The sequence below is a fragment of the Leucoraja erinacea genome, chromosome 12 (assembly GCF_028641065.1).
Source record: "Leucoraja erinacea ecotype New England chromosome 12, Leri_hhj_1, whole genome shotgun sequence".
In the NCBI taxonomy this organism is placed as follows: Eukaryota; Metazoa; Chordata; class Chondrichthyes; order Rajiformes; family Rajidae; genus Leucoraja; species Leucoraja erinaceus.
The window spans coordinates 51,238,553-51,265,077 of NC_073388.1; the positions used below are offsets into that span (position 1 = coordinate 51,238,553).

Genomic DNA, 26,525 nt, shown 5'->3' on the forward strand with positions numbered 1-26,525 from the left:
CACCCGCTCTTTCACTTCAGAGATGCTGCCTGTCCCGCTGGGTTACTCCATCATTTAGTGTCTATCTTTAATACTAACAACAATGTTACATGTAGCTAGCAACAGAATATTATTAAAAGTCAAGTTTACTTGCTGTTGGAAGCACAGCTCGTGCGTGGAGGTTCGGCCTCAAGATCCACACATCTACTCAATTACATTACTTTTGCAGCCTCCCTGATGTTCTGTACACATTATGCTCAGGCTCAAATATATAAAGGGCAATGTTGGCCCGTTGATAATATCTGCAGACTATGCAGGTAGACGCAGACTGTGAAATTACCTTGGGCTTTATGTAAGTTAAAGATCTGAAGGTTCGATCTTGAATCTATAATTGGTGGATTAAGTTCCGCCTTACGCAGAAAGTATATGCATGGCAGGTTAAGGAGTGGGTTGTTTGAGTCGAATGGCTTGGGTTTTTCTTTCTGATTTCTAACAAATATGTTCAAAGTCACATCTATGCAATCACAAGAAGTGTGAAAATGGGAAAGATTGGCTTTGGCTAGCATTTATACACCACAGGAGTGTGTATTACCTAGCTCTATTAGGGACGAATGACAGCCAACAACAATTGATCCACAGATGATTTGTCGCTAAGGGATCGGAGGGACACATTCATGTCTTCAGTGACTTCCTTCTATCTAGTGACCCTTCCGACAGCTCCTTTGGGAAATATTCTCTTTCTCGTTAACTGCAGTGGATGAAATGTCCAGCTGCACTACTGAAATTATTCAACAAGGGATGAAAGATTACAAGCCATGCATAATTACCTGTTGATTCTCCACATCTTTTGTCGAAAAGCATTAATGGCCCATTTCAATCTCTACGTGTGTAGAAGTGAACCGCTGATGCTGGATTACACCGAAGATAGACACAAAAATGCTGGAGTAACTGAGTGGGACAGGCAGCACATCTGGATAGAAGGAATGAGTGACCTTTCGAGTCGAGACCCTTCTTCAGACTGGGAGATAGGGGAGAGGGAGACGCAGAGAAAACAAAGAGATCCAACCTCTAACTAAGAGAGTTAGATTTAGCTCTTAGGGCTAACAGAATCAAGGGATATGGGGAGAAAGCAGGAACGGGGGAATGAGAGAGTTAGGTACAGCTCGCAGGGCTAAAGGAATCAAGGGATATGGGGAAAAAGCAGAAACAGGGTATTGAGTTTGGATGATCAGCCATGATCATATTGAATGGCGGTGCTGGCTCGAAGGGCTGAATGGCCTACTATTTTCAATTTTTTCTAAATCTGCTGAAATCTGAAGAGAGTCACTGAAGAAAGCTGATGAAAGGTTGAATGCTCCCTCAACTCCTGACCCCTTCCATGGTTTAAATGTCTATGGCTGTTACAAAGAATGATACTCCAGCAGGAAAGAGGAGCACCCAGTGAAAACCCATGCAGCTATAGAGAGTTGGACAACAGCCAAGGTCATTATTGAACCCGAGTCTATGGGGCTGCAATGGTTCAGTTCTACTGGCTGTGTTGCCATTCTGCATTGGACCCTCCAGTATCCAGCCATTGTCAATCAACAAAACAGTTTACATTTTTTTGGAATTTTCTATCTTGAAAGTGATGTATAAAGAAAAATTGTTGCCCACTTAATACCAGTTTTTCCATCTGATTGCAAGAGCAATCTCAGCATCACACACTGCGTATGCAACACTGATTAGCGGACAGGAAGAGGTCTCTGAACGTCTCAATACCTCAGGCATATATGCATGTCAGTTACGCTTTGCTTATACTTTTATTTAAAGGAACATGACATACTTCAGCACAATGATATGGATTTTCTGCATGAGTTTAAGGGGAAGAAACTGCCAATGCCGTTCAACATAAGAAATTATTCATCTCATTTGCAGTCATTCCATCAAATTGTGATTGCAGGCAATAGGCTATGGCCCAGACAATAAAGAAAACACTGGTGAATGCAACCATTTCACAAACTTTATACAAAATAAATATTTAACAATACTTGCAGAAAACTGTTCCTTCAAACACACACTCAAACAACTACTGAAAATTGAGCCCCAATGGGTTCATTATAAGCTTACAGAGACAGTGCTATTTAGAGCATTTCCTGTATTCTTCTGAATTTCCCTTCAAATTAGATTTAAAACTGCAATACATTATATAATTAAAAATTATAATTACTTGATATGAATGCATTGATTTTTAAAAAAAGGCAGCAGAAAACAAATATCAAACGTTTCGTTCAGTTTTACATATTCCGCGTGTCACCTGAAGTATATAATCACATTTTCTTACAGCAGTTTTACAACAGATATATTCATATTTTACTATATATACTCAATGTAAAATATGGTCAAATATACAGATTTGGAACATATTACAAAGGTTGTACTACATATAACTGAATTTGCATCAAGTCCCACAAAAGCAAGTGTCAAGTACAGTTCTCTCCCAGTGCTGTGTGAATCTTCTGGCTGCTTCAATCTGCAACTCAATCCAGCACAATTGTTGGCTTACATAATATACAGCGTTTCTTTAAAATCAGGTGCTTAGGGATAGCAGCATGCAATAAAACATGGCACTTAATCTACTGGCCTCTCCACAACAGGATTTTTTTTTTGTGTGTGTGGGGAGGGGGGAGTGTGGAGGAAGAAGTAATTTGGCACAAAGCAACAAATATGATAAATGTCTGGGGGGTAAAATGCGAGAGAAAGAGCCAAATGAATCAGAAAAATAGGAACATGTTTACTATTGTAGAATTCTCCAATACCATATATTATAGAAGCAGACCAACCTGTACTGGGTGAGTGACAAATTTGCAACACAGGCCACTTGCAAAATATATTTCTATGTATTTTATATTTTATATAACATACTGCAGCTTTGAATAATAATAAGATTAAAGCTGCCTTTTTGGGAATGGCATTCAGTAGCAAAAACAGGATTTAAAAATTAGAATTCTATCCGCATCAACACCATAAAAACAACAAAACATATTTTCCAAGTACCGTAAAAATGTAGTGTGTTTGACTTCGAACAACTTTTATTTAAAAAAGTAATTTACACCAAAAATGTCAATTAGCTAAATTTTTCGATGCAGATCTGGTTCTGAACTATAGCTTATGCAGTCTTCATAGAGTCATTCTTTCAAAATGTTAATTTCTGTTTTACATTTATTCGATAAATGACAGTATTACAAAAACTCATCAAGTTAACAAGAATGACATTTACAGGTACCGTACAGCATTTGAAAGCACAAATATTTAAAACCTCTGCAACAATACAACAAAAACTGGTCAGAATAATTTACAAGAGAAAGGGTCTATAAAATAGCAAAGAGCCCACAATTTTTTTTTTTTTGCAAACATTTTTTGTGTTTTTTTTTCACTGTTTCACTACACTCTTTCACAACAGTATTCAGCTTATTACAAAACCTCCACAAAATGCTTGCCTTTTCTCTCTCTCTCGCTCTCTCTCTCTCTCTCTCTCTTCGGTATTTTGGTTTTCCAGAGCAGTTAATGTAACTCTATGTCCTTTTATTAACACCCTGAGGAATAAGAGGGTTACGCACACATCCAAACACATCACAGCACTTCTAAGAAAAATATACACTTACAAAATATATTACAAATTGGCACACTGAAAAATATACAAGAATTTATAGACGTCAAAGTTCATTTAGAATTCTCTTTTAACTCTACAGATCAATATTTATAAAGCTCATTCTAAAGAAAGGCAAACAATACTAAAATGTTTTAGCATTGTACTGTGATACATCTCAAAACATTTTATTTTTACATTCTGTGAGTTTTCACTTCTCCCTTTCATTTAGGAAATGCATTTATATTAGGGCCGTGAAACACGAGCAGCTCAGTGGTACCTCCGCTTCTCTCATAAGTTCTGTGTGTATATTGTATATTCAAATCTCAGAAGGTAGAAGTTTGAAAGGCAACAAGCAGTTAATGGCCAGATCTGTAGGTAGATGTGTTCACTGTAGCAACCCAATGAGTTTCACCCTGGGTCCCGGCATTTGACTGAGGAGGCCAGAGAGAAGAGAGAAAAAACACATTAAAGCCAAAACTGGACAGCAAACATTGGTCCCAAAGTAGCAGCAAAACAGTCACTCTATAATACAGGGTACATTTTTGGGCAGAATGGGTTTAGTTCAGGGTATACAAGGCTAGTCCGACAGACTAGCCTTGCTCAGAGAAGTCAAAGAAGAAATGGCAAATGTAACCAAATATGGTAGTTTAATGATTTTATATTGTAATAATAGTTTACATTTGTGGTCTGATCACTCTGCAGGTCTGTTGATAATCAGAGTACATTTCCCTTGCAGGATCCACATGCAAGCACAGGTGGCACTCCTGCTAACTGATGTCGAGGTCACCTCCATGTGTCTAGAATGCTACTCTTGGAAACTGGTCTAATGCTGTTTCAAGAGCTAAGAAGCAAGACACTTTGGATTATTTCCCAGCAAGACAGAGAGATCTGGTATGGGTGAGTATTTGTTTGTAGGGCCTCAATGGCTGATTTTAGTTTAGTTTAGTTTACAGATACTGCGCGGAACCACCAACCAGCGATCCCCACACATTAACGTTATCCTATGCACTAGGGACAATTAACTTTTATACCAAGCCAATTAACCTACAGCCCTGTACGTCTTTGGAGTGTGGGAGGAAACCGAAGATCTCATGGAAAACCCAAGCAGGCCAAGGGGAGAACGTACAAACCCGCCCAGATAAGCACCCATAGTCAGGATCGAACCTGGGCCTCTGGCGCTGTAAGGCGGCAACTCTACCGCTGCGCCACCGTGCCGCCCCAATGATCAAGTAGCTATGGTTTTGGCAACATTTCTATTCTTGCCTCTATATGAAGAAGGGAAATTGTTGTGATGTTGATGCAGGACTGAGCTGATCAAAAACAAATCAGGAGGAACAAATATAAAGGGAAGCCACACATACTGATCTGCCAACTTTCATCAGATCTTCTGACAATTTAAAAAATTCTGCAGTTGAAAAATATTATACAGTAACCTTTCTGAAATCACATTTTCATCTCTTGTACCAATCATCTCTTCCTTATTCGGAATTATGGAAACATATGGATATATATATAGAAGGCAGCCGTTCAGCCCAATGGTTCTGTGCTGGTTTTAATAGAACTCTCTTTACTTCTTACTTTGGTCAGTGTCCATAGGTCAGGGAGCTAGACTCTTCATATCCAACTTGCACCACAATTTCAGGCAAACAGCGTCAGATCCACCAGCCTCTGGGCAAAACATTCTCCTCAATTCCATAATCCTTCATATTCCTTCGATCTATGCTCTAATGTTAGGTCATTGTTTCACTCTCAACAGATACTGCCTGGCCTCCTAAGTGTTTCCTGCATTTGGTGATTTTATTTGATTTTATTTGAGATTTGCATTCTTTAATGCAGTTCTCCACTGAGAGGACTAGGCTCTTCCAAGTCACCACATTAATATCTCAGTTAACTTTCTCCCAAGCAAATAACTAATCCTTGGCGATCGCTTCGCCGAGCACCTCCGCTTGGTTCGCAATAACCAACATGATTTCCCGGTGGATCAGCACTTCAATTCCGCCTCCCATTCCAAATCTGACCTTTCTGTCCTGGGCCTCCTCCATGGCCAAAGTGAGGACCACCATAAATTGGAGGAGCAGCACCTCATATTTTGCTTGGGTATTTTACACCCCAGCGGTATGAACATTGACTTCTCCAATTTCAAGTAGTCCCTGCTTTCTCTTCCCCTTTCCTGCTCTCCCTCAGCCCACTGGCTCCTCCTCTTCCTTTCTTCTTCCCCCCCCCCCCACCCTCACATCAGTCTGAAGAAGGGTTTCAACCCGAAACATTGCCTATTTCCTTTGCTCCATAGATGTTGCCTCACCCGCTGAGTTTCTCCAACATTTTTGTCGACCTTTGATTTTCCAGCATCTGCAGTTCCTTCTTAAACACTAATCCTCTCCAACCTTGTTTCACAGCATAAATCCTGCATCCTCATAAATCTCTTCCATATTCACTCATTGAATCCTCCCTATTCTTCCATTAAGCCCAAGTGCCATCTTAACCAAAATAAAAATGGACCGGCTTTTATCGACAAAAGAGTCCTTTGTTCCATGGCAAGTCACATTTTTTTAATCAGACACCCCAAACATGGAAAAACATTCACTGAATCATGGAAGATAGACACAAAATGCTGGAGTAACTCAGCGGGGCAGACAGCATTTCTGGAAAGAAGGATGGGTGACGTTTCGGGTCGAGACCCTTCTTCAAACGGCTGTGGCAGTTGCCTGTACCAGATAACAGCCACAGCTCAATTGATAGCCAACTCTGAAGCTTGCAGGTTGGAGTCCCACTTGAGAATGGAGTAAAAAACTGCAATATTGGTGAACGGAAAGAAAAAAATATCAATTTTGTTTACTTAGCAGGTCAGGCAGTATCTGTGGAGAGAGAAAAAAATAATAATTCAGTCAATGACCCTTCATGAAAATGTGAAATGTTGATTTTCTTTCTCCACAGATGCCGTCTGACATGACGACAGTGTACAGCATTTTTGTTTGTGTTTGAGGCTGAATGGAGATTTAATCAAAGAATATAAAATTGCACTGGGTGAACGTGAAAGAGGGCCCCTGGATTTCAGACAAGTGTGAAAGATTAGAAGAGGTAATTTTATAATTTGAAGTATATTTAGCAGGAATATTTCCTGAAAATAGAGGCAGAAACTCTAATCATATTTCAGAAGCAACTGGTGGAACATTTGAAGCAGCATAACGACAAGGCTACAGAGTGAGAACTAGGAAGTGGGATTAGTCTAAAGAACATTATTGACAATGGGTCAAATGGCCATTTTCTGTTCCTTTATTTCCTTTGACTGATGAGCTTCCCAATATTTATCTCCCAACCAACATAAACTAATGCACTGGTCGTATGAGTTGTTGCAGTTAGTGGGATATTGCTGTGCGATGTAGCCAAATTAGCTGTGATCGATTTTTCCTCGTTTACGAAAGAACACATATCAAAAGCGAATGTTCTACTCCTCATCAAACCTGTGAGCATAACTATGACTGGTTCTCCTTAATCCATCCCTAACATACTTCCTGCATCTAGCCTGTCCAAAGAATTTTGTAAGTTTCTATAAGATCCCCTCTCAATCTTCTAAATTCTAGAGAGTATAAACCAAGTCCAGGAATGGCTTTGTATACAGCTATTAAGAAATGATGTCGATTTTCCTCGTTGTAGAAACACATATCAAAAGCGAATGTTCTACTCCTCATCAAACCTGTGAGCATAACTATGACTGGTTCTTTAATCCATGACATACTGGGGAAACAATTCATATATAGATGACTTCACTGTCACAGGAATGGCTTTGCATTATGTCAGTTGTAGAAATGAAAACTGGAATCAATTGAAAAAGGTAGAGAAAGCTATGTTCCCAGTAACCATGATCATTATTTCCTCCTCTTCCCAGTTTAATATTGCCTGCTATACAGATGAAATAGTTCAATATGGAGCCAGGATTTAAGGTGCATGTTTCATTATTAAGATGCATTGTATCATCTCTGGAAAATGAGGTGATTTATTTTTGTGCATTATGACAAAAGTAATGATAAAAGTTATGACTACAGGATGCAGTAAAACATCTTAGCTTGGTGCTTGTTTACACGCTCATCTTTCTGAGCCATTCAAAAATGATGAGCTCATGAAGACATGCCTGCAAGTACTTTGTAGCAAGAGGCCCTGGAAAGTAGCACAAGCAAGGGTCTGGCATCCCACACATACTCCACAGGAGACATGCGGTAGTCCTTTGGAAAAAACAGCCATAATCAGCTGACTCAAGCAATCTGACTTGGGGCCTGAGCACTACAAATGAGCCATTAGAGGAAGCCTACTTTTAAAATATTTAAATATTTTTTAAATTGCTGAGAAAATGCCGATTATTATTCAATCTCTTTAGTTACCTGATTTGACACACTGTTGTAGGATCACCCTCTTGCCTCATTGGGAATTCAGCTGGACATATCTAGCTCCGCTTCCAACCCCATAAGGCTCTAGCTAGGGTTAAAGATAATCCTTCCCCTTACAGAGATTGATTCTTTTATTAAACAAAATCTACACTGTTTTTGTTTCACTTCCTCCTCCGAAAAGCTATTGAACTATCATCGATGGTCTACAAAGCATGATCTAAGTTTCTTGTTTCCTGGTGCCAGGCTTAACTTCAAATTTTGCCACCTCAATCTTTAATTTTAGACTCAAGCAGCACAGAACCAGGCCCTTTGGCCCAAATATGGATCCATTGACACTCGTGCCATTTGCCTGCATTTGACCCTTCATTCTACAGTGTTTCTTTCCTATCCATGTACCTGTCCAAATGTCTTTTAAATATTGTTTCAGTAACTGCGTCAACCACTTTGTCTGGCAGCTTGTTCCATACACCCACCATCCTCTGTCAAACCTTTGACCACCAGCTTCTTATCACACTTTCCCCTCTCACCTTAATCTATGTCATTTAAATCCAGTTCTTGATTCCCCAACAAAGGTTGTGTGCATGCACCCTCTCTACGACCATCGTGGTTTTTTTACACCTCCATAAGATCACCCCTCCGCCACCTGAATGCCAAAGAATAAAGTCCCAGCGTGCTCAATCTGTAACTGTCCTTGAGCCCTGACAATTCTCCGTAAAACCTTTCCTGCATTCGTTCCAGATTAATGGCATATTTTCTATACCGGGGTGACAAAAATGTGAAAGAAGTTTCTTGTGTCCAAATTTAGTGACTTAGTCCATCTTTCAGGAAACAGAAATGTAACTCTCCATTAAAACGCCTGCACCTCCAGACTCAGGAACAGCTTCATCCCCAGATCTATCGCTGCTCTGAACCGGCCCTGCTGAGTGCCCCCCACCCCCATGAACTGTATTCATGCACATCGACCCGGCACAGACATATTTGCACTTTAGACTGTTTTACTGTTCTCTCTTTTTTTTTTTTTTTATTTTTTATAAATCATGTTTCTCGGGGTATCTAAATTGTATTAGTTATTTAAGTTACGACAACCGGATGGAAGCTGCATACCAAATCTCGTTGCACCCATGTGCAATGACAATAAAATATATTATTATTATTAATTCATCACAACTGATCCTCAGTAAATACCAGGCAGGCAGTGCATGGAAAATTCTGCAATGTCTGCTCACTGGATTTGCATAACACTATTAGTTGATTTTTTGTATGTGTACATTTGTTTGTGTGGGTTTGTGGGTGTGTGAGTACATGTGAATATGTATATATACACATACACTGAAGAAGGGTCTCAACCTGAAACATCACCCATTCATTCTCTCCAGAGACCCTGCCTGACTGGCTGAGTTACTCCGGCATTTTGTGTCTACCTTTGATTTAAACCAGCATCTGCAGATTTTTTCCCACACAAACTTTTTTTGCTTGTTTATCATATTGTTTACAGTGTACTCTGTTTATATATTCTGTTGTGCTGCTGCGAGTAAGAATTTCATTGTTCTATTTGGGACAAATGGCAATAAAACACTCTTGACTCTTTTTTTTCCAGATCTCATGACAGTTTCACCTCTCTCAATTAAACTGCCCAGGCTTGAATCACTTGAGAATAACTAGCTACCTGTTGGGTATGTTGCCTGTCCTGCTGGGTTACTCTAGCTTGTTGTGTCTATTTTGGTGTAACCACCACCTGCAGTTCCTTCCAACACATAGCCAATGGGTAAAACAGTGTTCTGCTGGCCAGTTAATGATAAGATTAAAAATATGATTATGCTGCTCTGTATTTTTTCATTTTAAACTTCAGTGTTAATGACAACTTTCAAGAACTGGTACATTGTAAAACCAATTTACATTAAAATTCAACCATGAAATATTTGTCTAATGCAACAGAGACAATATTCTGTGGTGAATAATCAATTTGGATGCTTGGTTTGTGATGAATTTTAAAACATTTTCTTGCCCATCCTCAGGATATAATACTCAGCGATGCATATAGGAGTATCATTACAATTTTCTAACCTGGACTTGAAACAAGATAACCTAGAATTTGAAACAGTATAACTGGGCAACGTTTAATGTGCCGACCTTCTTTGCTACAGTGGCACTAGAATAGCAAGGTTGGAATGGGTAGTGAATCTCAAACTGCTTGAGTGCTTGCCGGTTTACAATGGACACAATCAATCTATCAGGTTTTCATGATTCAATCATCAGTTTTGCTTTAATGCAAATATCGTTCTTAGCGATGATTTAAATTTACAAACGCCAGGAATAACCTCGGAATTATTTGCCAACTCTGAAAATTGGATCTTGAATTGAGTCTGCGGAGATTCCTTCATTCAATTAACTTATAAATTCCCTACAATAATCGATCTACAGGTAGAGTTCCATCTCTTTATCTTTTCTCCCAGGAACCAGATGAAACACTGGTCTCCAAAGATGAAATGTAATGAATCAGATTGGTGATTAATTAACACCTCACCTCTCTCATATATATCGCCCTGACTTGAATCTCCTGAGATGTGTAAATCATAATTAGCAAACCACAATCCAGCACCCTGGGCATTGTGTAACACAGTGTTGTAGACAATGAACACAGTTAATGATAACGGCCAGAAGATAATTATAATTGTCTTATGGTGAATTTAAAACTTTAGAAGATCATATTTTCTTTAAAATTTCAAAGCATCGTCTATCAATTGGAACTAATATCCTTTGCCAGAAAGTTAATTAAAAACATTGAGAGATTTGCATTAGGAATCTTGTAATTTCAAGTTTATTAGATTTCTTCACTGATGCAATATACTCAGATGTGTGTTTCAGTCTTGCAAATATCTTGCTTATAACAACATTTATTTTTGACTTACTCTCTGTAACTACTCTCTGGAACGTTACACACACATGCACTAAAAGCCCTTAATGGGGCATACAGAGATGGTGGCACGGTGGTGCAGAGGTAGAGTTGCTGCCTTACAGTGCCAGAGGCCCGAGTTCGATCTTGACTACGGGTACTGTCTGTCTGGAGTTTGCATGTATTCCCCATGACCGCGTGGGCTTTCCCCAGGTGCTCCAGTTTCCTCCCACACTTCCTAGGTTAATTTCACTTCAGTAAAAAAAAATTGTAAATTGTCCCCAGTGTGTAGGATAGTGCTAGTGTACAGGGATTGCTGGTCGGCACGGACTCAGTAGGTGGAAGGGCCTGTTTCCACGCTGTATCTCTGAACTAAAAAGGTGACAACTCAATTTGCCACTCCATAACCAGGAGTGTTGTTTTCGTCCAGTTGAAAGACGCAGCATGGAAACAAGCCTTTTGGTCCACCAAGACCAAGCCCACCATCGATCACCCGTTCACACTAGTTCTATGTTATCCCACTTTCTCATCCACTCTCTGCACATTGGGGGAACTTTTTTTTCGAACACAGTCTGTGACTGGCCAAGCAGTGTGCTTCAGATATGATAGAGAGGTGGAAGAGCAGATCGAAGAGCAGATTGTGTGCAGTTTTGATCCCCTCATTTGAGGAAGGACATTATTGATATTGAGGGAATGCAGCATAGGTTTACAAGGTTAATTCCCGGAATGGCGGGACTGTCATAGGCTCAGAGAATGGAGCGGCTGGGCTTGTATACTCTGGAGTTTAGAAGGATGAGAGGGAATCTTATTGAAGCATACAAGATTATTAAGGGTTTGGACAGGCTAGAGGCAGGAAACATGTTCCTGATGTTGGGGGAGTCCAGAACCAGGGGCCACAGTTTAAGAATAAGGGGTAAGCCAGTTAGAACAGAGACGAGGAAATACATTTTCTCATAGAGAGTTGTGAATTCTGTGGAATTCTCTGCCTCAGAGGGCAGTGGAGGCTGGTTCTCTGGATAATTTCAAGAGAGAGCTAGATAGGGTTCTTAAAGATAGTGGAGTCAGGGGATATGGGGCGAAGGCTGGAACGGGGTACTGATTGGGGATGATCAGCCATGATCACAATGTATGGTGGTGCTGGCTCAAAAGGCTGAATGGCCTACTCCTGCACCTATTATCTAATGTCTAAAATGTCACAATGCCACTCAGAGGACAGACTGAAGTGTTCGCCACTGAGGCAACATGGGTAAGAAAGGTGCAATCACTTTAATGTGAGAGTACTACTGACCTCCCAACAGCGAGCAAAGGCAGTGGAATAGATCAAGGGTTGATGCCTAAAGCAACAGTTAAGGTCATAAGGGAATAGGAGTAGAATCAGGCCATTCGGCCCATCAAGTCTACTCCGCCATTGAATCATGGCCGATCTATCTCTCCCCCCTAACCACATTATCCTGCCTTCTCCCTATAACCTCTGACACCCTGTCACAGTGGCTGACTTTATCTTCCCCAATATCGGCTGGGACTTACTTAGTTCATAAAGCTGAGACGGGGAGAATTTGTGAGGTGCATCCATGAGGGTCTCCTTAAACAGTATGACCAGGTGACCAGTATTTCAGAGGAAGAGTATGTTAGGAACAGTGTAGGAAGGAATTACGGATGCTGTTTTACACCAAAGATAGACACAAAATGCTGGAGTAGGCAAAACGCTGGAGCATTTGTGGCAGCATCTGTGAATAGAAGGAATGGGTGATGTTTTGGGTCGAACCCTTCTTCAGACTGAGAGTCAGGGGAGAGGGGGAAACAGAGATAAGGAAGGGTAAGGTGTGAAAATGAGACATCGAGACAAAAGTTAGCTAGGAGTAGGTGATAACAAAGCAAATAGATTGAAAATGTAATCAGATGGACAGTCAGACTGATCAGAGAACTGATAAGGGGGAAGGGATGGGTAGAGAGGGAAAGCAAGGGTTACTTGAAGTTAGAGAAGTCCATATTCATGTAAGCAGGGGTGTAAGTTGCCCAAGCAAAATATGAGGTGCTGTTCTTCAGATTTGCGCTGGGCCTCACTCTGACAATGGAGGAGGCCCAGGACAAAAAAGTCAGTGTGGGAATGTGATTTAAAGTGTTGAGCAACTGTGAGATCAGGTAGGTTTAGACAGACTTAGCGAAGGTGTGCAGCGGAATGATCGCCAAGCCTGCGCTTGGTCTCGCCGATATACAGGAGTCCACAATTGGACCAGCAGATACAGTAGATGAGGCACAGGTGAACCTCTGCCTCATTGTAGGTGAGGCATTTCATTTCATTTTGTGCCTCATTTCTACTCTGTGCTCTCTCTATCGACTCTCAGTCTGGAGGGGGTCTTGACCCGAAACGTCACCATTCCTTCTCTCCAGTGATGCTGCCTGTCCCGCTGACTTACTCCAGCATTTTGTGTCTACCTTTCATAGGTTGGAGTTGGCATAAAGCATCATTGAATTGCTTTCTATGTTCAGAGTAAGATGTGGCCAGTTAAGGAGATGATGTTGAAGGTATTCTCACTCGCCAGAAGAGTAGGTGGAAACATAGAAACATAGAAACCCAAGATACATCCACGAGCTGATAGACATGAAGCCAGCCTGCAGCAGAAGTTGCAAAATATTATAAACATGTGCAGAAGAGCAGTACCTATTAGGTACTTTGAAGTTGAAATGAGTGAGTGGGCAGTGGAGCAGACAAAAGGCAGCTAAGGTTTGTCAGTAGGCCCAGTGTAGAAGGGTGACCCCTTGTCCTGGACTTGTCCACAGAGTCCAAGGAATCTAGCCTGGTTCTTAAATCTATTGGAAGTTTCCAGAGCTCATTAATCTCCTGATAACTAGAGGGTATAAAAATAGATCCAGTTAATTTTTATAAAAGTCTGACATCCCAGGAATCAGTCTGGTGAAGATCCCTCTACAAGGGGGCAGATTTGGAGACCAAAAATGTACGCAATACGTCAGGTGTGGTCTCACCAAGACCCTGAAGAAGTTATTCTCAGTCCTATACTCAAATTTTTGTTGTCATAAGGCTTTCAACGGCTGCTGAAATGCCTTTTCAATGTCTGGTGCCATGACACCCAGGTCCTCGCTGCATTCCCCCTTTTCCCAATTTTTAGATAATATTTGTCCCTTTTTTGTCAAAAAAGGAAAACCTCACATTTATTAATTTCATTTCTTCATTTGACTCACCCAGCCTATCCTCTGGTCTGCATTCCTCCTACAGCCCCTCCCCCCTCTCTTAGTGTCTTGCCGCTATATTCAATTCCCTCATCCAGATCAGAATATTGTAAATGCTGGGTCCTGCACGAGACATTACCCCACTAGACACTTGCATTGTGAAAGTGTGTAGACTTTGCTTCCTGTTTGCCAGCCATAATCAAGCTCATACTGAACCCCCCCAATGCCGTGTGCTTTAAGTTTGTATACTAATCTCTTATGTGGGACCTTGTCGAAAGCCTTCTGGAAGTCCAGATACACCACATCCACTGGTTCTCCCCTATCCACGCTACTAGTTACATCCTCGAAAAATTCTATAAGATTCGTCAGACATGATTTACCTTTCGTAAATCCATGCTGAGTCCAATGATTTCACCACTTTCCAATGTGCTGCTATCCCCCTTTGATAATGACTCTAGCAGTTTCCCACGGAGTTATCCCCATTTTCTCTCTCCCTCCGTTCCAAAAACTGGGGTTACGATCTTCAGGAACTACTCCAGAATCTAAAGGTTTTGAAAGATTATTAGGTGCATCCAAAATTGCTGGAGCTACTTCTTTAAACTCAGCGGGTGCAGCCTATCAGCTCTGGGGATTTATCGGCCTTTAATCCATTCAATTTACCCAACTCCACTTCCCGGCTAACCTGGATTTCACTCAATTCCTCCAACTCCCTGCTATTTCCGGCAAATTATTTATGTCTTCCTTAGTGAAGATGAACCAAAGTAGTTATTCAATTGGTCCGCCATATCCTTGTTCCCCATGATCAACTCACCTGTTTCTGACTGCAAGGGTCCTACATTTGTTTTAACTAATCTCTTTCTTTTCACATATCTATAAAAACTTTTGCAGTCAGTTTTTATGTTCCCTAAACTTTCATAATCTATTTTTCTTTTGATTAAGGTCCTCCTCTGCTGGTTAAAGACGGTATGCTGCGAATGCATCATCCTTAGCTTTCTATCCCTGATTTTCCCATCCATGGATGTACTACCTTCCCTGATTTATTCTTTTAGGAGAACAATTTTTGTAGTTCTACATGCAGTCTTTACATGGGTCCATTGCATGAGACCGTCAACCCTTTTAGAATTAATTGCCAGTCAATCTTGGCCAATTTACGTCTCATACCCTCAAAGTTACCTTTCTTTAAGTTCAGAACCATTGTTTCTGAATTAACAATGTCACTCTCCATCCTAATGAAGAACTCAACCATATTATGGTCACTCTTGCCCAAGGGGGCACGTACAACAAGATTGCTAACTAACCCTTCCTCATTACTCAATACCCAGTCTAAAATAGCCTGCTCTCTCGCTGGTTCCTCTACATGTTGATTTAGATAACTATCCCGCATATATTCCAAGAAATCCTCTTCCTCAGCACCCCTGCCAATTTGATTCACCCAATCTATATGTAGATTGAACTCACCCATTATAACTGTTTTGCCTTTGTCGCACGCATTTCTAATTTCCTGCTTGATACCATCTCCAACTTCACTACTACTGTTAGGTGGCCTGTACACAACACCCACCAGCGTTTTCTGCCCCTTAGTGTTTCGCAGCTCTACCCATACCGATTCCACATCCTCCAAACTAATGTCCTTCCTTTCCATTGCATTAATCCCCTCTCTAATCAGTAACGCTAGCCCACCTCCTTTTCCTTTCTCTCTATCCCTCCTGAATATTGAATATCCCTGGATGCTCAGCTCCCAGCCTTGGTCACCCTGGAGCCATGTCTCCGTGATCCCAACTATATCATAGTGATTAATAGCTATCTGCACATTCAACTCATCCACCTTATTACGAATGCTCCTTGCATTGAGACACAAAGCCTTCAGGCTTGTTTTTACAACTCTCTTACCCCTTATACAATTATGTTGAAAAGTGGCCCTTTTTGATTTTTGCCCTGGTTTTGTCTGCCTGTTACTTTTACTTTTCACCTTGCTACCTATTTCTTCTACCCTCATTTTACATCCCTTGGTCTCTACGCTCACACATTTAAGAAGCCCTTTCCCTTTAACTCCATCCTCCACTATCCCATGGAAATAGGGTCAGGACTTGAGGTTCCCAAGATACATCCACAAGCTGATAGACATGAAGCCAGCCTGCAGCAGAAGTTGCAAAATATTATAAACATCTGCAGAAGAGCAGTACCTATTAGGTACTTTAAAGTTGAAATGAGTGAGTGGGCAGTGGAGCAGACAAAAGGCAGCTAAGGTTTGTCAGTAGGCCCAGTGTAGAAGGGTGATGCTGTTGTCCACAGAGTCCAAGGAATCTGGTTCTTAAATCTGAGGGAAGATCCAGAGCTCATTAAGGGACTGATAACTATGGGTGAAAAATAGACAGTTTAATTTTTATTAAAATCAGTGCAATAAGGATCTGGAAGATTCTACAAGGGGGCAAATGATTATTGCGTCACAGCAAAGGAAGAAATTATTCTCAGTGTTTTTTGTTGTCAAAGGTCAACGACGTGAAATGTTTTGGTCTGTGCAAGTTCGTTCATTTCTTCTTTTTTTAATTTGTCTTTTTATTTAATTTTAAAAAAAATTCTTAATTTCATTTCTTCATTGAGAGCAGATCCTCTGGTGCATTCTCTACACCCCCTCCCCTCTCTCTTGTCTTGCCGCTATATTAAAGATAAGAAATTGTAATGCTGGATTCCTGCACGAGACATTAACCCAGGACACTTGCTTGAAAGTGTGTAGACATGTCAAAGGCATAATCAAGCTCATGGTGGCACGGTGGCGCAGCGGTAGAGTTGCTGCCTTTCAGCGCCAGAGACCCGGGTTCAATTACGACAAGGGTGCAGTCTCAAAGGAGTTTCTAGACCCCCCGTTACACGTGGCGGAGATCTTCGGTGTCCAAGGACACACTGAAGAGTACAGGTTTGAGGGCAATTAAAGGTTCAAAAATGGAGAAAACTCAGCGGCTCAGCCTCCAGCTCAAATAGGCAACGTTTCGGCCCAAAATCCCGATCAGACTGAGTTTAGTACTCCAAATTGTCCCTCGTGTGTGTGTGGAATAGTGTTGGTGTATGGCGATTTCTTGTTGGTGCGGACTCAGTGGGCCGAAGGGCCTGTTTCCGCGCTGTATCTCTAAACTAAACTAAACTCATCGTTGATGGTCCCCTTGGTTAAAGACACTCAATGGCCAGGGTCTGGTGAGTGCAGCCTAGGGATGTCCCAGCCATTTTTACCGGCAGAAGGATTTAGAATCAGAGGACAAGGATTGAAGACTAGGTGAATAAAAATCAGATAATATCCAAGGAAAAACATTTTCACACTGCAAGCAATCATGATCTGGAATTCAGTGTGTGGAAACAGAAAGAGGGGGAACATTTCAGGAAAGTGCTTGGGGATTATCCCACTAGATGGTTATTGCAGAGAGTCAGAATGGACTTGAATGTCCAAATGGCAACCTCTATGCTCTCACAATTCTAAAGTGTATTATAGTTATCTTTGCTGCCTTGTGATTATTTATTACAAGGTACATTCGCTGTACATTCATATCACTGCACTTTATGTGCAAGTGACGAATAAAACTTGGCTTGACTTGACATAGCGTAATGTTCTTCAGTGGGTGCATTCCAGTACGACTGAGGGTGCAGCAAATAAGTCAGACATTGAGTTACAATGGCAACTGCACAAGGACACAGTGAAGAGATGGAAGAGGGCAATTGGTTCATGGAGCTGCTCACCTCCAGCTCAAAAGCACTTAATCCCGATCAAACATTTTACTCCAACTCATTTCCCCAACTTTCTTCTGCTGGGAAAGATAAAGCAAGGAAAGAGATCAACAATGAACCCTTAATACCGAATTATGTAAACAATTTTGAAAAGAATAATAGATGATAGGGCAGGGAAAATATTGGGATAATGTTCATCAATTAAAATGCTGCTTGAGCAAATGTAAATTTGAAGAAGGTTTCAAAGGAAGGCAAGAAAAACGGGGGATGGGGGAGAGAACTCCAAAACAAGTGGCCAAGATCGTAGGGTTGGTTTGTTGGAATAAATTTGCTCAAGGCCACACTGAGTACGAAGAGACTTTTGAAGATGCTCTGGAAGGGCGGGGGAAAGATAGCCGAGACAATGACGGTGGGCCCCACTAAGGATGAAATATCTTACACTTAGTTTAGTCTAGTTTAGAGTTACAGCATGGAAACAGGCTGTTCAGCCCACTGGGTTCACACTGATCAATGACAGCATTTTATGTTATTTTCTCATCCACTCCTTAAACACTGGGGTAAATTTGCAGAAGTTAATTCATCTGCAAACTTGCACATCTTTGAGATGTGGGAGGAAATCAGGGCACCCAGTGGAAACTCATGGGGTCAGGGGGAGAAGGTGAAGCTCCATGCACACAGCACCTGAGGTCAGGATCAGACCCAGATCTCTGGTGCTGAGGCAGCAACTCTACCAGTCGTACTGTTGTGCTACCCTAAACATGCTTCCCAATGACTAGCATTTCACATGTTTAACGACAGATATGTGGCCATCCAACCTTTGTCTGGCGTAATTGTACTTTCTGTTCCTCTCACCATTCAACATAAACAGGCAATTTACTAATAACTATGACCAGTCTTTTCTCTGTTGTTTATCTCCTTTATCATTGTATTCCTCTAAAGCGCAAAATCACCTCATCTTTATATCAGTGGCCTGGATATACACGACCTGAGGGATGAAGGCCAGTGTATTCCAAGTTTATTTAGATTAGTAGTAAATACAACCATAGCACAACCTGAAGGTACACAAAAAAGCTGGAGAAACTCAGCGGGTGCAGCAGCATCTATGGAGCGAAGGAAATAGGCAACATTTCGGGCCGAAACCCTTCTTCAGACACAACCTGATTTGTAGCACAACCTGATTTGATTCGCAATACAATACATTCAAAATATTTTCAGATTAGTGCATTCTCTGAATGACTGAGCTCTTTGTAACCCTGTAACCCTGTAACAATGAATCACACCCAGCAAATTCACCAACTCCAAACCGCTTCTCAACATCCTAACTTAGGATAAACACAAAAAACTGGTGTAACTCAGCGGGTGAGACAGTACCTCTGGAGAAAAGGAATAGGTGATGTTTCGGGTCGGGACCATTCTTCCCTGTCCTTTGAGTTTGTAAAACTAATTAGGCTTATACTCACTGGAGTTTTGAAGGATGAGGGGGGATTTTATAGAAACATATAAAATTATAAAAGGACTGGACATGTTAGATGCAGGAAAAATGTTTCCAATGTTGGGCGAGTCCAGAACCAGGGACCACAGTCTTAGAATAAAGGGGAGGCCATTTAAGACTGAGGTGAGAAAAAACGTCTTTACCCAGAGAGTTGTGAATTTGTGGAATTCACTGCCACAGAGGGCAGTGGAGGCCAAATCACTGGATGGATTTAAGAGAGAGTTAAATAGAGCTCTAGGGGCTAGTGGAATCAAGGGATATGGGGAGAAGGCAGGCACGGGTTATTGATTGGGGACGATCAGCCATGATCACAATGAATGGTGGTGCTGGCTCGAAGGGCCAAATGGCCTCCTCCAGCACCTATTTTCTACGTTTCTATGTAATTACCATCAGAATAATTAAGTGAAATTTTTCTTTAAAAATAAACATCACAACTTTATTGAAATGGACACTTACCTCAGTGAACTGCAATTGTCCATCGTGACATCATCATACGGTAGGAATGTGTCCTTTCAGTACATAGACGGCACTTGCCGCTTCTCCCAGACTTGGTCCAAACATCGGAAATACCCCTTGGTCGAACTTTCGATAAAGCTCAGATTGAACACAAACCAGTTAATTCCATCTAGACTCCCCAGAGTGAGTCAGCGCGTTGCCAAGCAGATGAGGTAAGCATATTTGGCAAAGTGGAACCACTGCTGAACTTGTTAGCCGTCAGTGTTTTGGTAACCATTGAGGTGCCATAATCCACAGGGAGCTGCAGGTGCTTCAAGGGGCTTGCCATAATATTACTGGAATAATAAGTTCAATTCATCTTTTATTTCCCTCTCTTTTTTAAAAACATATATAAAGAAAAAAAACTAAGATCTAAGTTGTCATGTTCCTACTGTCATAAAATTATCTTTACACTTGTTCATGGTTTGGCACAGATTTTTGCAAGTAGTGCATGTGTTATGGTACGTCACTGGTGAAGCATAGTTCTACCACTCTTTAGAGCGCAGAACCTTGAAGCTTACTAAAGATACTGAATTCTGCAAGATGCCCAATGATTACATCTCTTGTAATTCCAGCACTTCCATTTTTGTTTGATCACTGACAAGGCCTCTGAGCAATTCTTCTCGTGTGAAACATTATCCTGAAGAACACTAAACTGTTTTTTTTGCCGGAAACAAAAATCTTCTTCAAACATTGGTAAACTCAAAAGGCCCCCTTTTCACTGAGAGCAAACAGCAGCCATTTTTGCTGCAGGAAAACCAAATAATTTATTCCATGGTTCAAAGGGTTTCTTGTTTTTTTTTTTTGCAGCAGCTGTAGAAAATGTACTCTACTAAAATGTTGCTAAGGATTATGAAAAAAAAACTTGAAGTGAAATAACAGTGTTAGTAGCAACTGTGTTAATTGTACCACAGCCAAGTCAGAACAAAAGTCATTTCATAATTAAGTTTGCCATTCTAGGAGTTCTCATGCAAATCATTCCTTTTGAGAAAGGGGGCAGGGGGTGGGGGAAAACTGCCTCTTGCATGCAATTCGTGCTTAAAATGGGATAAAATAAGAGACAGTGCCTGGGCTTAGAAGGTGCTGGGGTAGTAAAGGGTGCAACACAGCCACTGTACTGGGTATTACCTCAGTTTTTCAAGAGAGGCTGCCACAAATGGGTCCTTGTGCTGCTGTTCTCGCTCTGCTCTCTTTACCTTAATCTTTTCGTCTGCTGACAACTTTAACGTTGCTTTGTGACGGTACATTTTTTTGTGTATGGGGCCATTGCTGGCAGGAACACTTGAGGTGTCAGAGCTTCGTTCAAAACTGCTACTTCTCACGCCAGAGCTGAAATTCAATTCATTGTTAGGACCAGTTGTGGCAGTAGTATGGGGAACTGTGCTCTTTGCAGGGTTTTTATTACTTAAGGCCTTGGCTGTTGCTCTCCGGTTTTTAGCTGGCGAAGAATTACTTGACTTCTTTTTTGTTTCCGATGTGGTCCCACCCAAAATATTCAATGTTTTCCACTTCAGGCTATTTGCCTCAACTGACTGGCAGGTAGCTGAGACAATGTTATGGCTTCCAGGGCTCCATATTGGCTCAATGGAAGCCATCATAAAACGCTGGACTTCAGCCATTCCAGAAGCAATATTGGAAAGTATGTTACTTGGTTCTTCAAATTCCCTCTGATCATCAACCAGCAGGTTATTGCTGTTGCTGGCATTGTGTCCAGTCCAACCTGCACTTGTCTTTTTACTCAGAGGCCAGGTGGAGTTACCCCCTGCTTGTCTTTTACCCCGTACAGCACCAGGGCCACGATGTGGAAAGGACTCATTGAGTAACTGAACACAAGGTGATATGTTGTTTTTACCAACAAGACCATCCAATAACTTGTGGTTGGCAGTAGGCAGCTGCACTTCATCGCTCCTTTTAGAGTTTGCAGTACCGGCTGATTTTTTGGGGGCTTTGCAAGTCCCGGGATTCTGACGGGAATTATTTCTGTTTTGAGTTTTTTCTGTAGCCTTCGTAGATTTTGCCTTCCTTGGTTTCTTTGTACCTTTTGGAGCTGAGCTTTGGTTTGGACTCGCATGTCTATTGGAGACACTTTTCCTTTTAGCTTTTTGTCCTCTGTTATTATTTAATTTCACTGTTCCTGCTTGCTTTTCAAATGGATCCTTTTGCGTCAACTCGCTGGTATCTTCATTGTTAAAGGAATGAAACTGAAATTGATGATTATTCAAAATAAATGTCTCAGTAGCCTGATCATGTGGTTGGGGAACTGCACCCCATTCCATTTCAGTTGGCTCTCCAAGCATAGCTTGAGCTTGCTCCTGAAAGTCTTTGGCTTTGCCTAAGAGCTTGACCTCTGGCCCCACTATTCCAGGTGAAAGATCAGGTGTAATTGGGGGAGAAATGTCAGACAGTGTCCCCTGCCTGAATCGATCTGGAGTGAAGTTGGAGATGTCAAGGAGGTCAGCAGATTCTTTCAGAGGTGCAACTTCATCAATGCTTTGCTGAATTACTAGCTTGGGGCTGCAATGGGCCAGAAAGTCTTCACTCATGTCATCCTCGCCATCATTTTCGCATGACTTCAAACTTAAAGAGCCAAAATTATTAGAGCTTGCTGACAAAGAACCCACTGAATCAAAACTGATGAGCCGAGAGTCGTCTGGAGCTACTGAATCTTGATGGAGCTGAAAATTGCCATCACCGTCTTCTATTATGCATGATTGATAGCTGGTATTTGACGGCAGTGGCTGGGTGTGGGAATAATGTTTGCTAAGCACAAGCCCATCACTGTGCATATCTATTTGCTGATAAGTATCGGTAATGGTTCCTGACAGGCTAGCAGCGTCTGCTGGCAGTGACACTGCACCATCCAGACTCATCGGCAGAATGGCAGGCGGTCTGAGAGCTGAATACTCTTGCTTTGCATGCCACATCTTCTCAAAGCATGGCGTCCCCTCCTGGTAAAGTGGGGACTGCTGCTGCTCAGATTCAGAGGGAGGGGACATCACGCAGCTTTGCGTCATGTTTGAGGGGTTAAAACGGTCCTGTGGCTTGGAAGCAACCACGGAATGATTGGGGAAGTACGAGAGGCCATTGTGGCCGATGGAGTCAGATGCCTCCAGCAGCGTCTGCAAATACCCCCCTGGAATCACTTGCATCGTGGCTGGAGCATTGGCAGACGGCACAGACTTGTCAGCCGAGCAAGTGGCCGATGAGAAAGAAGAATTCTTAGCAGCGGCCTTTGCATGGCACAACTTCGAGGAATGGGTGTTGTCAGGAGCACAATGAATAGCATCAGTCAGAAGACTACTTGAACCATTCTGCCTCCTTACAGCCGAAACCAACTCGCTGGCGTTTGTCACTGCCTCAATGTCATCACTCACTGCCACCCTGTGCTTTTTGCTGGAGCTTCTCAGTTTGGCTTCTGCCTTTAACTTTAGTCTCTTTAGCCGTCCCTTCTCCTTCACTCTATTTTCAAACTTTCCTTGTGGTTTGCCTCGCACCGAAGCGGTCCCTGATGTAACGTTGGTGGAACACAGTCCATTTGCGCAGCTCGGGATTTCAATCGCAAACGTCTGAGAGTCGACAAATGCCATCTCTTCCCTTTCAGTGTGAGTCAACAGCTGAGTTTCAACTGGGTCAAAAGAGCATGCAATCTGCTTGTTGGGGCCCAGCTCGAGCCGAACCCTACGAGCCCTGTGTCTGTTTGCAAATGGTTTGCCTTTCCTCTTGGCAGGGTGAGCGAGAAACACATCAGAGACTGAGCTGTTCAAATGGAGCCTCTTCCTCCTTTCAGTACGCACTGCCAACACTCGCTTTGGTTGTCTTTGGAGCCAAAATTCCTTTAAGGGGGCAAGCTTCTGGTATTTACCCAATGCTTCTTCTGTTAGACAAACACTCGTCTCGGTGGCATCAATTTTACTTACTTTCACCCGCATATTCTTTTGCCCTTTGAACCTATTAATGATAATATATTTGATAATAACTGGCGGACCTCTCCGAGCCGATTTCCGACGCTTCCGCGGACACCATTCATCATCGTCTTCTTTCTTAGGACCATCCGCCACCCGTTCCTTCTTCCCCGAAACCTTTTCGTTTTCTATGGAATCCACATCGTACAGGTAGTCGTCGCTGTATCGCACTTTCCTTTTGGCACGCAATGCATAGTTTAGTTGGCCAGAGCAGTTGCCGTTTTGCCTCGACAGATACCCAGTGCTGTCCATGCTGCCCTTAAGGGTGTCATAGGAGGAATCTGTCCCAAAGCTGTCATCGCTGTACTCTCCCGAGTCTTCCACTGAATTGTTTGTTTCAAAGAAGTGATTTCTCTTCGAAGTTGCATAGAGCTTCACGTCCACAGTGCCGCTGTACTTCTGCAGTCCCACTCTCTCATCTGCCTGGTCCTCGTCATCCCAAATAGCAATCTCATCCGATTTCATTTGTGATGCATCTAGGTTCATTTTAACCGAGGCTTTGCCTTCCTTTTTTGTGCAGTTTGAAACGACGTTAGGGAAAAAGCTTAGCTGTGCCTCTTCCTGAAGTGCATTTGTCTTTTCTCTGACATTGTCTTGAAAAGATTCGTACCGAATCTTTAGAGAGCAGACGTCACTGCTAAGAGTCGACTCATCATCAAACATGTAATTGTCCACTTCTTCCTCTGCAAAGAGATTGACTGAGAGCTCATTTTTGGAGCACAGATCAAGTAGCTCGATTTTGCTTTCACTAATAAAAGACTCGAAATAAGCCCAATCCTGCCCGGGATTTGATAGTAAAGCTTCCTCTCCGTTGCATTTGTCCAGCAGTAATCCTTCGTAGTAATGTTTTTGAGTAATATCTTCTGACTCACTGTCAGATTTCTCCACATCTCTTTTGTCTGTAGTCCTAGACTTGTGCACTGTGAAGCTTAGCAGTTGGTCGGAAAGGAGCTGATCACCGTATTTGGCACTTTCTCCTGTACTCATGCACTGAATCCCTATATCGGAGACTGAACAGGTGTCACAGTCCCTGTTCATGTCACCTATCTTCGTGCTTATTCCAGGCTCCGCATCGATGCTTTCTTTCGATTCAATGAAGCAGCCCAGACAGGTTCTGCTCTGTTGCATCAAGCAATCGGCCGACAGCAGCGAAATGCCTTTAGGCTCCGTGTACCTAAATGGAGCTTTGTCAGAATCCTCTGGTACGGACAAATAACCCACACCCTTTGTAACACAAGATGTAAGGGAAATGGCATGTGTGGAGGAATCACTTGAAATATGCTCAGGTACATCAGCGAGTCTCAGAGGAGAGGGTGGGTCCAACGTGATGCCCTCTTTTGAAGTGGGTAACGATAACGCCCTGTGGCCAAGTTCATTTTCTTTTGGTGAAGTGAAAGATGATAAGGTAACGGCAGCATCTGCTGCGCTGTAAGACTTCATGATTATCCCTGCTCCACATGTTTCTAGATGGGAAGAGAAAAAGCTAAACAATGTTAACTTGCAACACTGCAGTTCCCTTTTTAAGGTTATGCAGCTGAACAATTTAAAAGCATCACTAAGGAGAGATAATAAAAATTACACACAAATGTTTTCAATTTCAGTCAAGAGGAATCATTTTGCCATAAGGGAACTGAGGTAGGCGCCATATGGAATGTATTAATGCTATCAAATTACAATTATCTCAATGGAAACTGAAAGGATATGGCAGAACTTGTTAAAATCTCATTACGATTACAGTTACAGCTTAGCTTTCATCTTGGCTCCAATTCAGCATTATTCCAAAAAGTATTCATTCATTTAATTTGTTAATTAATCTTTCATTAAAATCTGACATTGTGGCAAGAACGAAAATGATCAGAGTTTTGAAAGAGTAAAACCTAAGTAACTATGAATGTAAACCGGAAATTTCAACAGGTTACAATCTGCTTGACAATCGCAACGAGGAACTGAAGGTTTGATTGGAATATTAATTTGGGTGACCTTTATCGGTTGACAATTTTTATCCATGTGCATTACTGGTTCTAAACATCAGCTGGACAATCAAAGGCGCAGTCTTCGGAAGAAGCAAGGTTACAGGAGAATAGAAAATCACAGGATAGGCAGGCACTTTGTAGATGTACGCCTTATCCGTAAGTGTTACGATTCCCACTATAAATTGTCCTGCTCAAATCTAAAAAGGAAGTTGAATGAGTGAGCTGGTCACTTACATTGTAAACATCCTGACTGTAATGTTGCTGGTGTCAGCGTGCAGATTAATGACATAAATAACAAATACATAAAAGCATCTTCCAGTGAATTGTGGCCTAGTCACTCAGTAGACATATGTAAATGGAAAACTTAAGGGGTTGGACAGGTTAGAAGCAAGAAGATTGTTCCCGATGTTGGGGAAGTCCAGAACAAGGTGTCACAGCTTAAGGATAAGGGAGAAGTCTTTTAGGACCGAGATGAGAACATCTCACACAGAGAGTGGTGAATCTGTGGAATTCTCTGCCACAGAAAGTAGTTGAGGCCACAGTTCATTGGCTATATTTAAGAGGGAGTTAGATGTGGCCCTTGTGGCTAAAGGGATCAGGGGGTATGAAGAGAAGGCAGGTACAGGATACTGAGTTGGATGATCAGCCATGGTCATATTGAATGGTGGTGCAGGCTCGAAGGGCCGAATGGCCTACTCCTGCACCTATTTTCTATGTTTCTATGTTTCTATGAATATATTACTGGTGGATATCGCCAAAGCAAAATCTGGTGAATCCAGGCTTAGTCTAAGCCTGGTGTCGTCAATGTAATGAAGGCC

At 41.9% G+C, this 26,525-nt stretch overlaps 1 protein-coding gene across 1 annotated transcript in view; it reads right to left on the reverse strand.

Moving 5' to 3' along the window:
* Positions 1-1,964: 1,964 nt before the first annotated feature.
* The window catches only part of nexmifb (neurite extension and migration factor b), a 341,266-nt gene continuing 316,705 nt past the window's right edge, over positions 1,965-26,525 (reverse strand). Inside the window, exons 4-5 of the mRNA XM_055644134.1 lie at positions 19,734-25,197; positions 1,965-4,038 (exon numbers count right to left, since the gene is read on the reverse strand). Of these exons, the coding sequence (XP_055500109.1) occupies positions 20,897-25,197 (4,301 nt within the window). The 3' untranslated portion in view covers positions 1,965-4,038; positions 19,734-20,896. The remainder of the gene's footprint in view (positions 4,039-19,733; positions 25,198-26,525) is intronic.